This window comes from Haemorhous mexicanus, chromosome 25 (genome assembly GCF_027477595.1).
Source record: "Haemorhous mexicanus isolate bHaeMex1 chromosome 25, bHaeMex1.pri, whole genome shotgun sequence".
NCBI classification, from domain to species: domain Eukaryota; kingdom Metazoa; phylum Chordata; class Aves; order Passeriformes; family Fringillidae; genus Haemorhous; species Haemorhous mexicanus.
This window is the reverse complement of record NC_082365.1, coordinates 3,707,746-3,722,081: the sequence shown is the minus strand read 5'-3', so window position 1 is coordinate 3,722,081 and position 14,336 is coordinate 3,707,746. Positions and strand designations below refer to the sequence as shown.

Below are 14,336 nucleotides of genomic sequence, written 5' to 3'. Positions count from 1 at the left end.
CCTCTTCCCACACCCCACCCCTGCCTCGTTACTGAGGGAAATGTTAATTGCTTTAATTATTGTTTCAATAATTACCTGCTTCCTCACAGTGGAGCTGCGCCTGCCACTGGTCCGGGGGTGCAGGAGGGGAAAAAAAGAAGAGAAAATCAGAATAATCCTCCCCCATCAGCAGCTCATCCCTCCAGGGCTGCCAGCCACGTGCTGGAGCAGGGAGGGATCCAGAAATCCCAGGAAACCAAAATTCCAGAGCCAGAAATCCCAGAGTCCCAGTCAATCATAATTCCAGAGCCTGAAATCCCTGCAAACCAAAATTCCAGAGCCAGAAATCCCAGAGTCCCAGTCAATCATAATTCCAGAGCAAAAAATTCCAGTGAATTACATTTCCAGAGCCAGGAATCCCAGTAAACCAAAATTCCAGAGTCAGAAATCCCAAAATCCCAATCATAATTCCAGAGCCTGAAATCCCTGCAAACCAAAATTCCAGAGCCAGAAATCCCAGAGTCCCAGTCAATCATAATTCCAGAGCAAAAAACTCCAGTGAACCACATTTCCAGAGCCAGGAATCCCAGTCAACCAAAATTCTGGAGCCAAAAATCCCAGTAAACCAAAATTCCAGAGCCAAAAATCCCAGTAAACCAAAATTCCAGAGCCAGAATTCCCAGTAAACCAAAATTCCAGAGCCAGAATTCCCAGTAATCCAAAATTCTAGAGCCAGAAATCCCAATCAAAATTCCAGAGCAAAAAATTCCAGTCAGTCATAATTCCAGAGCCTGAAATCCCAGTAAACCAAAATTCCAGAGCCAGAATTCCCAGTAAACCAAAATTCCAGAACCAGAATTCCCAGTAAACCAAAATTCCAGAGCCAGGAATCCCAGTCAATGATAACTCCAGAGCCTCACTGCAGTTATGAGCTCCAGGAAGAGTGAAAGTGACTTTAAATCACTCCAAACCTGCACGAGGCACACGGGAGCCCTGACCAAACCCCCCTGATATTTCAGTTTTGATCCTCCAGGATCCTGGGATGCAGGAGATGAAGTTTGATGGAAATTGCTCAGGGAAGAGCAGCTGGGAGCAGGCTGGGTCCCCTGTGCTGCTCACAGTGGAGTCTTTAGGATGGTTTTGATATTATTTCAAATAAATAAATTACATAAAACCCCCCTGGAACTACAGCACACAGCAGCCAGGCTAAGCCTGGTCTGTCTGCTCTCATTTGGGGGTCGTGGTAGACATTAATGGCAGAAAAATAGGAATAAAGCCTTGCTCTGCCAGGGTTTTCCCCCTCAAAATTTATTGCTGGGGTTTAAAATTCCTTTAGTTGCTTGTAAAAATGAAAGCAAGGGAGATAATGGCAGAGAGGCCCTCATGTATCACTGCAGCCAATTCCCTGCCAGGGCAGATGGCTGCTGAATTATAAATAAGGGGATTAGAAATGTGATTTTTAAAAGCCTGTACAATGTGTTAATTTGGAGGAAATTCCTTTTGTAAAAAAAAATCCAAAACACTGAATGAAAAATAAAAAAATAAAAAAAAATCCAATTCCACGGGCTGTCACAGACAATGAGGTGGGTTTAAAACTGCGAGCCAGCACGATTCTTTGATATTTAAAATTGCTTGATGATGAATAATATTTTATTATTACAGATGTCAGGCTGTAATTAGGAGCTGTCAGTTTTGCTTTGCAGTGAGGAATGGGAGCAGCAGGAAGGAGCCCGTGCTGGTGGTGATCACCTGGGTGCTGCTAACGAGGCAGGAGGATGCACAGCCCCAGAGCCCCCTGAATCCATCACCCTGGAGATGGGCATTCCTTGCTTAGACACTTTGTTTGATGGCTGGAGCTTTGCACTTGGGCTAAAGGAACTTTGGAAAATAGGTTTGATTCTCCTAAGAGTAATAATTGGAGTTTTAGTAGCAGTATTTTGTATACTTCAGTAAATGATGAGTAAGGCAGTGTTTAATATTTTAGTTGTTCATCAAAAGGGGGGAGATGAAACAGAGAAGCTTTATAAATATGATTGATTGGCAAAAGATTTTGAGAAGATGGAAACTCTAAGTAAGATTGAAATGAAAGCAGCTTTGAGATGCCTCAGTTACTGAACACCTGGAAAACAATGGTGTGGCCTGTCCCAGACATATTTTATGAAAAATCCTTTTGCTAGGATCTTTTCTCCTGAGAAGCTGAGAGGCCTCAGAAACGAAATGTAAACAATGATTCTCTGCTGCTGTGGAATGCAGCAGGTGCATCTGGGATTAATCTCATGTGGTTGTTTTTAATTAATGGCCAATCCCAGCCCAGCTGTCTGGGACTCTCTGGTCAGTCACAGGATTTTATTATCATTCCATCCCTTTTTATTTCTTCCTAGCCTTCTGATGAAATCCTTTCTTTTAGTATAGTTTTAATAGATCATTTTCTTTGAATATAATATATATCATAAAATAATAAATCAGCCTTCTGAACCATGGAATCAAGATTCTCATCATCCTGGGGCCCCTGTGAACACCAGCACAGTGGCCAGCTGAAGGGATGGAACAGCACCCTGTGCTTGCAGGCAGCTCCAGGGGGCAGAGCAGACCCTGCTGGCCTGGCAGAAGGGCCCAAAGAGGAGTTTTTAGGGTTTAAAATGGAACACAGTGTGGTGATGGAATGATTCTTATGGGCTGTATGTAAATGCTGTAGGATTTGTGTCTTGGACTAGATTGGTTAGTGAGAATGAGAATATTCAGCACAGAAGATTTATGGTATTGGAACAGGAACCTCGCTCTCTTACCCTCTCATCCTCTCATCCTCTCTACCTCCCTCTTTACTTCTCTCAGCCCTGCTCCAGCTGGGCCTGGCAGCTCCAGGCAGGGCCCTGCACTCAGCCCTTTGCAATAAACCCCAATTCCAAGACCAGAAGAAGATTTATTGTATTGTAAGGGGAACCTTGCTCTCATCCTCTTTACTTCTTTCCTTCCCTCTCTCTCCCTCTCTGGGGCCTGCTCCAGCTGCGCCTGGCGGCTCCCAGCAGGGCCCTGCACCCAGGCCCTTTGCAATAAACCACAAGTTCCAAGCCCAGAAGAAGATTTATTGTATTCTAAGGGGAACTCCACTCTCTCATCCTCTTTATCACACTCTTGCCTTCTCTCTCTTTCCCTCTCTCTCCCTCTTTGGGGCCTGCTCTGAGCTGGGGCTGGCGGCTCCCAGCAGGGCCCTGCACCCAGGCCCTTTGCAATAAACCCCAATTCCAAGCCCAGAAGAAATTTATTGTATTGTAAGGGGAACTCCACTCTCTCATCCTCTTTACCACACTCTTGCCTTCTCTCTCTTTCCCTCTCTCTCCCTCTCTGGGGCCTGCTCCAGCTGGGCCTGGCGGCTCCAGGCAGGGCCCTGCACCCAGGCCCTTCGCAATAAACCCCAATTCCAAGCCCAGAAGAAATTTATTGTATTGTAACAGGAACTCCACTGTCTTTCCCTCTCTCTTTACCTCTCTCTTTTCTCTCTCTCCCTCTTTTGGGCCTGGCAGCTCCCAGCAGGGCCCTGCACTTGGCCCTTTGCAATAACCCCAATTCCAAGCCCTGGCTCAGAGATCTCTCCTCTCCAACCATCCCAAACATCCCACCCCACGGCTCCTACAGATATTTATGTTTTACTAAAGCCCCACCAGAAGAAGCTCAGTGCTGGTTCTGGGATTGGTCCTAATTAAATTCAAATGTTTCTTTTCCGTGCTGCTGGAATCCAGGCCCAGCAGAGCAGCCCTGGGATCAAGAGTTCCCCGATTTTTGGTCCTCAAGCCTGTGGATAAGCCCTGCACAGTCCCTGGGCCCACCTCTCTCCCAGGACCAGGGATTTGCTTAAAAAAACCTAAATCTGGAGAATATTCTCCAGGTGACAGCACCAAATTAAGGAATTTCTCTCAATTCTCAATCCTGCTCTAAATCTGCTCTAAATACACCAAGGCAAGAAAAGGAATTTGTTTCTATTAATTAATTATATAAATTATTATTCTTCTTCACACATTATATTTATTATAATTCATTGTAATTTTAATTGATAGAAACAAATGCTATATCTATATCTAAGTCATATAAAATTAAAATTATAATAAATTTATAAATATATATTATATAGAAAGATATATTATAAAAATTATAAAAATTTCATATGTAGACGTTTAATTTATAATAAATTAATACATTTAATTAAATTTATTAAACTCCTGCCCCACCTCTGGAAGTGTTCCAGGCCAGGCTGGATGGGATTTAGAGCACCTGGCACACTGGAAGGTGGCACTGGATGAGCTTTAATGCCCCTTCCCACCCAAGGCACCCCATGATCCCATTCTGTGGCTCTAAATCAGTGTATTTTTCTAGCAGACACACATCCTGGGCTGCTCACTGATCTGGAATGACCAATTTGCATCAGATTTTCCTTCAAACCCACAATTCCCCGAGCCACACCTACCTGGCCAGGGCACAGTCCGTCCGCTGACCTGTGGAGGAGACAAAGAAATGCAGAGTGAGGAGGGAGGGATGGGGAAATGCTTTTAACATTTCTGGACAGAGATTTTGGAAGGAGATGGAGCAAAGCAGAGGAGAGAGGAGGGGAAGCTCCAAGGACAGCACCAAACCCTTCCTGCCAGCTCAGCTCCCCCAAACCCAACCAGGAGCCAGCTCAGGCTGTCCAAGCACTCTCATCCACGTGAATTCTTGGTTTTAAATAGAAATTAACCTCCCTGAGCATTCTAATTATTGACTTCTGCCAAAAAACTGGGCTTGTCAGTCCCTCCCTCCCTCTTCCCAGGGGAACTGGTGGGGCAAGAGATTCCACTTCCCCCAGCCCCTGAGGAAGAGTGCAAACATTCCCAGATTTGTCAGCCCACAGCCTGAACGTGCTGGCACCAGAGCTATTTCCAGAGACAGACGTTCAGGGGTGTTAGTTATAAACATATTTATAAAAAACACTCCATTAACTTGTGCTGAGCTTTCGAGGAAGCAGCAGCCAAGCTCAGGGACTTGCTAATTCAGCATCACCTCAAACATCACAGCAGAAGAGGCAGGAGAGAGCAGGGTGTGCTGCTGGGAGTGGGACAGGAACATTTCTTTGGTGGAAAAAAAATCACACTGATTCCCACCAGCTGAAAATCCACCTTCCCTCCTGTTTTCCTGCTCCTGGGGAGGTGGAAGGAGGAGTGAGGGAAGCAGCTAATTGCTGATGGCTGACAATTAGCTGAGCACATCTTGATAGCCACTTTTGCTCTCCCCACGTAAAAGCCAAAACAGTGCATAATTGACATGAAAATGTTATTCTGCAGCAGAATTTCCAGCCATCTGTCCCCTTTTTTCATCATGGAATATTCATACAGAGAAATTACTGTGGCAGCATCGAGGGGCTCCTGCATTAGGGTGACAAATGGGGACAGGAGGCAGGGACATAATTACTTGCAGGGAGGAGGTCTTGCTGCTACTTTTATTGCTGGAACTTGTCATCTTCAGATTAAGGCAATTTGCACCACCACGGCTAAAAAATGGCACCTGAGGATGGGGCAGGGAGGAGAATAAAAAACAACAACCCCCTGAAGCTCCCAGGCACTGCAGACACACAGCTGGAGGCACATTTTCCTGCAGAGCTCCTAACCCTGCTCTGGGGACGTGTGGAGGGGATTTTATTTGCCCATTTCCCAATTAAGTGACACTTTATGGATAAATCTAGGCATGGTCCCCAGTTTGTGGCATTAACGTGCTCCTGTGGGTTGGGAAATGGGAAGTTCCTCCCTCTCCCAGCTCCTTCTGACCTCACAGATGACAGGAGGAGTTTTTTTGGGGCTCACCCTGACACTCCCTGGGTCCCTGCAGAGAGGCACTACCAAAGCTCTGGTTTGCAAAAGGCAAATGAAGAAAACAGAAGCAGCCTTTACATCCACACAGCAATACAGAAATCACATTTAATTTCCTCTCCTTTCCCCCCCAGCACAGCTTGAGCTGGGTTCAGGGGGCAGGCAGGTTAAGAGGAGACAGGGCTGGAATGCAGAGGTCAGCCAGGACCCAGGAATGCCATCAGTCACAGGGGCAGCACTCTGCCACTCTCAGATCTTCAGAGGCACAACAAAACCGCCCTGAGGACACAAAACTCTGCCTTCAGCCACCCTTTCTTACAGGAGAGCTGAGGAGATGAGCACCCCAAACCGAGGCACATCCTCCCTCATCTCTGATAAACACAAAACTGAATTACTGCAGCAAGAAGGATTTCACTTTAACAGAGCATCTTCAAACTGGAAACAAAGCCCACAAGCTGGCTGAGCTCTCACCCAGCAGATTTGCACCCCAGGAGCTGTGGGGAGCCCAGCTCAGCCCCACAGCCCTGCTCCAGACACGAGCCAGGACTGAGCTGAGCCAGCTCTGACCTGACATTTGGACTGCTCAAACCTTCTCCTCTGCAAACACGAGGTTTCCATGGAAACTTGGGGGCAGAGTTGAAGTGGTTTTGGCCAACAGGATTTGCCCATACCATGAAGGGAAAGAAATCTGCCTTTGTTCTGCCTCTAACAGCAAATGAATATTCAGTTCTGGCTGCTGCCCCCTGACTGATGCCCTCTGGACAGGCAACATATTTCACATGCTCTGAAATCTGTCTGTGCTTCTCCCAACAAAAGCCTGGGCTCAGCACTGGGCTGAAGCCACGAGGTGAGGAGCAGCCAGACTGCCACAGGAATGAAGGCTAAAAATTCTGAATTGATGAAAAAAATCAGCAGGTTTGGCCCAAGAGAGATCAGGAGGAGCTCACCAGGATGGGTGTGAAGGAAAGGAACACAAATAAAGGCTAAAAATTCTGAATTGATGAGTAAATCAGCAGGTTTGGCCCAAGAGGGATCATGAAGTGCTCACCACGATGGGTGTGAAGGAGGGGAACACAAATGAAGGCTAAAAACTCGGAATTGCTCAGGTTTAGTCCACAAGGGACCACGAAGAGCTCACTGGGATGGGTGTGAAGGAGAGGAACACAAATGAAGGCTAAAAATTCTGAATTGATGAAAAAATCAGCAGGTTTGGCCCCAGAGGGATCAGGAGGAGCTCACTGGGATGGGTGTGAAGGAGAGGAACACAAATGAAGGCAAAAAAATCTGAATTGCTGAGTAAATCAGCAGATTTGGCCCCAGAGGAATCATGAGGAGCTCACCAGAATGGGTGTGAAGGAGGGGAACACAAATAAAGGTTAAAAATTCTGAATTGCTGAGTAAATCAGCAGGTTTGGCTCCAGAGGGATCATGAGGAGCTCACCAGGATGGGTGTGAAGGAAAGGAAGACAAATGAAGGCTAAAAATTCTGAATTGATGAGGTTTGGTCCACAAGGATCATGAGGAGCTCACCAGGGTGGGTGTGAAGGAGAGGAACACAAATTAAGGCAAAAACATCTGAATTGCTGAGTAAATCAGCAGGTTTGGCCCCAGAGGGATCATGAGGAGCTCACCAGGATGGGTGTGAAGGAAAAGGAACACAAATAAAGGCTAAAAATTCTGAATTGATGAAAAAAATCAGCAGGTTTGGCCCAAGAGGGATCATGAAGTGCTCACCACGATGGGTGTGAAGGAGGGGAACACAAATGAAGGCTAAAAACTCGGAATTGCTGAGGTTTAGTCCACAAGGGACCACGAAGAGCTCACTGGGATGGGTGTGAAGGAGAGGAACACAAATGAAGGCTAAAAATTCTGAATTGATGAAAAAATCAGCAGGTTTGGCCCCAGAGGGATCAGGAGGAGCTCACTGGGATGGGTGTGAAGGAGAGGAACACAAATGAAGGCTAAAAATTCTGAATTGATGAGGTTTGGTCCACAAGGATCATGAGGAGCTCACCAGGATGGGTGTGAAGGAGAGGAACACAAATTAAGGCAAAAACATCTGAATTGCTGAGTAAATCAGCAGGTTTGGCCCCAGAGGGATCATGAGGAGCTCACCAGGATGGGTGTGAAGGAAAAGGAACACAAATAAAGGTTAAAAATTGTGAATTGCTAAGTAAATCAGCAGGTTTGGCCCCAGAGGGATCATGAGGAGCTCACCAGGATGGGTGTGAAGGAGGGGAACACAAATAAAGGTTAAAAATTGTGAATTGCTGAGTAGATCAGCAGGTTTGGCCCCAGAGGGATCACGAGGAGCTCACCAGGATGGGGGTGAAGGAGGGGGCACCACCCAAATGCACATTAATGCCTCATTCAGCATTTTGGTGTTCAGCACTCATCTCCCCCATGCAGATCAGAGGAATTAATTAATAAAACATCAGCATGGCCACTGCATCATTAATGCAGGGCTGAGGAACCCCCTAAATGCCCAGCCTGGCTGGAGCTCTGCTCTCAGGGACACACACTCACTTTCTCCCAGGGTCTTCTGCAGGAGGTCGTGCTTGGCCTGGAGCTTGGTGATCAGGTTCCTGCCCTCCAGGTACTCCTTCATTTTCTGTGGAGAAAACAGGAAGGTGAGGGACAATCATCTCTCTGAGCCAGGCTTGGGGGTGCTGGGCTGTGATCAGGGGGGTGGGGACACTGAATTGACAGAGTGACACTGAATTTACAGTTATAGAGTGACACTGAATTTAGTGTGACACTGAATTGACAGAGTGACACTGAATTTACAGTTATAGAGTGACACTGAATTTACAGAGTGACACTGAATTTAGTGTGACACTGAATTGACAGAGTGACACTGAATTTATAGTTATAGAATGACACTGAATTTAGTGTGACACTGAATATACAGGGACACTGAATTTACAGTTACAGTGACACTGAATTTCAGTTATAAAATGACACTGAATTTAGTGTGACACTGAATTTACAGTTAGAGAATGACACTGAATTTAGTGTGACACTAAATTTATAGAGTGACACTGAATTTGCAGTTAGAGAATAACACTGAATTTAGTGTGACATTAAATTTAAAGTTATTGAATGACACTGAATTTAGAGTGACACTGAATTTACAGTCATACAATGACACTGAATTTAATGTGACACTGAATTTGCAGTTAGAGAATGACACTGAATTTAGTGTGACACTGAATTTACAGAGTGACACTGAATTTAGTGTGACAATTTATTGAATGACAGTGAATTTAGAGTGACACTGAGTTTACAGTTAGAGAATGACACTGAATTTAGTGTGACACTGAATTTACAGAGTGACACTGAATTTACAGTTACAGTGACACTGAATTTCAGTTATAAAATGACACTGAATTTAGTGTGACACTGAATTTATAGAGTTACACTGAATTTTACCATGACAGTGACACTGAATTTGCAGTTACTGAACGACACTGAATTCAGTGTGACACTGAATTTACAGTTATGGAATGACATGGAATTTACAGAGTGACACTGAATTTATAGTTATTGAATGACACTGAATTTGCAGTGACACTGAATTTACAGTGACACTGAATTTACAGTGACACTGACTCAGAAATTCATGGTTAAAGCATGAACTAAGTCCTGGCTTAAGTACCTGGGCAAGTCTAAAGCTCAGGCCACTCACACCTGAGCCCAGCCCAGCTTGGCTCAAGGCTCTCAGAGACCTTTTCCAACCCTAACAATTCTGAAATTCTGTTTGTTCTCCACCTGCAGGGCAGTTCCCACTGCTGCTCTGTGGGATCAGCTGAGTGTTTGGAGCCACCAGAGGAGCTGCCCTCACCCCTGGTCACAAAATCAACCCAAGATGAACCCAAAATGGTCACAAAATCAACCCAAGATGAACCCAAAATGGTCACAAAATGGACCCATGATGAACCCAAAATAGTCACAAAATGGGCCCAAGATGGACCCAAACAGTCACAAAATGGACCCAAAATGAACCCAAACAGTCACAAAATGGACCCAAAATGAACCCAAAATGGTCACAAAATTGACCCAAGATGAACCCAAATGGTCACAAAATGGACCCAAGATGAACCCAAATGGTCACAAAATGGACCCAAGATGAACCCAAATGGTCACAAAATGGACCCAAAAGGTCACAAAATGGACCCAAAAGGTCACAAAATGGACCCAAGATGAACCCAAATGGTCACAAAATGGACCCAAGATGAACCCAAATGGTCACAAAATGGACCCAAAAGGTCACAAAATGGACCCAAAAGGTCACAAAATGGACCCAAGATGAACCCAAATGGTCACAAAATGGGCCCAAGATGAACCCAAACAGTCACAAAATGGACCCAAGATGAACCCAAATGGTCACAAAATGGGCCCAAGATGAACCCAAAATAGTCACAAAATGGGCCCAAGATGAACCCAAACGGTCACAGAATGGACCCAAGATGAACCCACTCAGTGAGCAATCTGTCTGAACCAGCTCAAGGCTGCTGCTGAGCTTGTTCTCTCACTTAACCCCTCTCACCCCACTCCACTTGTCAAACCCTGTGTGCTGGATGACCCACAGGACAGAATAAATAAAGATATTATTGAAGTTCACATTCACTCTGCAATATTGCACAGCCACACAGGCGTTTTCCCCACGGCTCCCTGATTTCCCACAGCTTTGCACATGCTGGTTCTTATTTCTTTAATTTTTCTGGAGTTCTTTCATCTCCTATCTCGCAGCTCAGAGCAGTTTTATTGATCCTCACTGAGTGCAGCATGTGAAATACTCGGCTGCACAGGGGCTGGCCACATGAGAAAGGGGCTGAATTCAAAACCACAAACTCTGCAAATATCCCAGGGCTCCCTGGGATCCTGAGAGAGCTGCAAACCTCAGCAGCAGGACGGGCACAGAGAGAGGGCTCCCATGAAATGTTCCTGGCAGAATCAAATCCTCGGTCTGAGGTGGGAAGGGAGCTCAGAGCTCCTCCAGCTCCAAGGGCAGGAGATTTTTCAGCCCCCCAGGGTGCTCCAAGCCCTGTCCAGCCTGGCCTGGGACATTCCCAGCTCTCCCCAGACTGCAAATCCTGGGGGTGAAAATGGAGATTTTAACAACAGCAGAGCCTGGAGCCTGCCTGGCCTGTGCAGGAGCAGCTGCTGGGCAGGGGGGGAAGAGTCAAGGAGAAATAGATACATAAATAAATAAGTTTAAAATTTAAAAACATATAAATATGTAATATATAAAAATAATAAAATATAAATATGGATTATATTTATAATATAATATAAATAAAATAGTATAAATACTATATTATTTATATTATATTATAATAATAAAATAATACTCTATATTATAGTATAAATACTATATTATATATAGGATAGTAATACTATATATAATATAGTATTTATTCTACTTACATATACTATAGATTATATATTATAACCATATATAAATATAAAACAAGAGATAAATAAAGAAAAAAATTTAAAAATACAAATATAATATATAAAAAATTAATATCTAAATATGCACATAAATATAGATTATATTTATATTATGTTTACATATATTATAGATTATATATTATATCTATATATCAATATAAAATACATTAATAATAGAATTAAAAAACACATATTATTATATTAAATTATATTTTATATATTATATAAATATAATTATTATATTTTATATATATAAATTTTAATTTTATATTTTTATATTTTATATTTTTATCTATAGATAATAAATATTAAAATATATTTTTTATTTTTATATTTTATATTTTTATATAACTATATTAAAATACCTATATTTTATCTAGATATAAAAATATATTTATATATCAATCTAAAAATATAAAATATATATAGATATATAAATAAAAAAGATATTAAAAATATAAAAATATATATATTTATATATTTAAATATCTATAGGAAGAGGTGAGGGTGAGGGAAATCCCTCCAGGACCGGAGGCAGCTCCCCCTGAGGGCTCCCCAGCCCTGACACAACAAACAAAAATGGCTTTAATGAACTGCCAAACTCCTGTGTTTGATGTCCCCTGCCTCGACACCACCGAAAGAAAGATTTCACAAGGATTAAGTCCCTTGGAAAGTCTCAGCATTTCCTGCTTCCTAGATTCATATTTCCATTTTTTTGTTGTTGTTTTGGAAGAAAACAGGAAGCACCCTCGAAAAATGAATTGCATTTTTTGGGGAATTTCCCTGGAGAGTTTGTTTGCCAAGGCCTGACCACATTTTGCTCAATCAGTTCAACTTTTGGAGAAGAAAATATGATGAAAGTAAAAAATCATAAAATAAAACTACAATAAATAATATAACTATACTAATATAATATAAACTATATAATAGTAAGTATAATAATAACTATAATATAATAATAATATCAACCTATAAAAGAATAATAAAACAATAAAATTTAGTAATAATAAAATTAAATAGTAAAATAATGAAATATTAAAATATTTAAATATTAAAAATAAAATATTCAAAATATTAAAAATAATAATGATAACAATGATAATGATAGTGAATAATAATAATAATAATAATAATAATAATAATAATAATAATAAAACCAGTCTGAAGGGGGGAGTTGAGGATAAATCTGGTTCTGGGGGGCCTCAGAGTCACAGGTGGAAGGACAGGGGGGTTGGAAGGCTCAGCTGCAAACAGAAGCTTCCAGATCAGCAGATCAACTCCTCCTGGCAGAGTTAAGCTCCCCTTTGAAGCAGATCTAAACACTTAAGCCCAGCCTAAGGTGGGTCAGGCAGGGCAGGGCAGAGGCACTGGCTGGGACTTGCAAGGCTCCGGCTTTGAGGTGATTAAAAACATCAACAGGTACCAGGAGTTGCTTTAAAGGAGAAAAAAATGTTCCCATCCCCTGCAGAATTTTATTTTTTTTTTAATTTCCTCATGCCTAACATTCTGTGCCCTGCCTGTTGTGAGGAGGCTGATGAGAAAAAATAAAATTAATTACAAAACAAAGCTTCAGGCTCTTCTCAGTGAATTACAAAGCTCCATTAACTCTGGATTTTGGGTGCAATAAAAACAGACAAAGGAAAAAATACAATCAGCAAACTCCAGGAGAACTCCTGAGGGTTTCAACTGGGGCAGGGCACAGCTGGAGGTAAGTGCAGCCAGAGCAAGGCAGCAGAAATGTCCCTGAGCCCCCTCATTTGTGCAGGGACAATTCAGAGGTGAAGATCAGCTGGGAGGCACAGCCAGGAGCATTTTGCACCCCCACACCCCAGCAAGGTGGGCATCCCTGAGCTAAAATCCCAGCAAGGTGGGCATCCCTGAGCCCAAACCCCAGCAGGGTGGGCATCCCTGAGCCCAAACCCCAGCAAGATGGGCATCCCTGAGCCCAAAGCCCAGCAGGGTGGGCACCTCTGAGCCCGAACCCAAGCAGGGTGGGCATCCCTGAGCCCAAACCCCAGCAAGGTGGGCATCCCTGAGCCCAAATCCCAGCAAGGTGGGCATCCCTGAGCCCAAACCCCAGCAAGGTGGGCATCCCTGAGCCCAAATCCCAGCAGGGTGGGCACCTCTGAGCCCAAATCCCAGCAAGGTGGGCACCTCTGAGCCCAAATCCCAGCAAGGTGGGCACCTCTGAGCCCAAATCCCAGCAAGGTGGGCACCTCTGAGCCCAAATCCCAGCAAGGTGGGCACCTCTGAGCCCAAATCCCAGCAGGGTGGGCATCCCTGAGCCCAAACCCCAGCAAGGTGGGCATCCCTGAGCCCAAACCCCAGCAGGGTGGGCAATCCTGAGCCCAAACCCCAGCAGGGTGGGCAATCCTGAGCCCAAACCCCAGCAGGGTGGGCATCCCTGAGCCCAAATCCCAGCAGGGTGGGCATCCCTGAGCCCAAAGCCCAGCAAGGTGGGCATCCCTGAGCCCAAACCCCAGCAGGGTGGGCAATCCTGAGCCCAAACCCCAGCAGGGTGGGCAATCCTGAGCCCAAACCCCAGCAGGGTGGGCATCCCTGAGCCCAAACCCCAGCAGGGTGGGCATCCCTGAGCCCAAAGCCCAGCAGGGTGGGCATCCCTGAGCCCAAACCCCAGCAAGGTGGGCACCTCTGAGCCCAAACCCCAGCAGGGTGGGCAATCCTGAGCCCAAACCCCAGCAGGGTGGGCACCTCTGAGCCCAAATCCCAGCAAGGTGGGCACCTCTGAGCCCAAACCCCAGCAGGGTGGGCATCCCTGAGCCCAAACCCCAGCAAGGTGGGCATCCCTGAGCCCAAACCCCAGCAAGGTGGGCATCCCTGAGCCCAAACCCCAGCAAGGTGGGCACCCTGAGCTCAAATCCCAGCAAGGTGGGCATCCCTGAGCCCAAATCCCAGCAGGACTCCCAGGCAGAACCAGCTGCAGTGGGATGAAGCAGAACCCACCCAGACCGTGCCTCCCTCCCTGTGTGGGACACAGAAAAACCATTTCTGCCCCTGCTCCACATCCTGAGCCATCTCCTGGCAGGAGGAAATCAGTGATTTTCCTCT

General features: G+C 44.7%; 1 protein-coding gene across 6 annotated transcripts in view; it reads right to left on the bottom strand.

Annotated features, from left to right (window-relative positions):
* SRGAP2 (SLIT-ROBO Rho GTPase activating protein 2) overlaps positions 1–14,336 on the bottom strand; it is a 127,363-nt gene that overhangs the window by 32,179 nt on the left and 80,848 nt on the right. For all 6 annotated transcript variants that reach the window (XM_059868090.1, XM_059868089.1, XM_059868092.1 and 3 more), the window contains 3 exons: positions 8,337–8,421; positions 4,439–4,466; positions 76–106 (listed from right to left, as the gene is read on the bottom strand). In XM_059868090.1, coding sequence (XP_059724073.1) covers positions 76–106; positions 4,439–4,466; positions 8,337–8,421 — 144 coding nt within the window. The remainder of the gene's footprint in view (positions 1–75; positions 107–4,438; positions 4,467–8,336; positions 8,422–14,336) is intronic.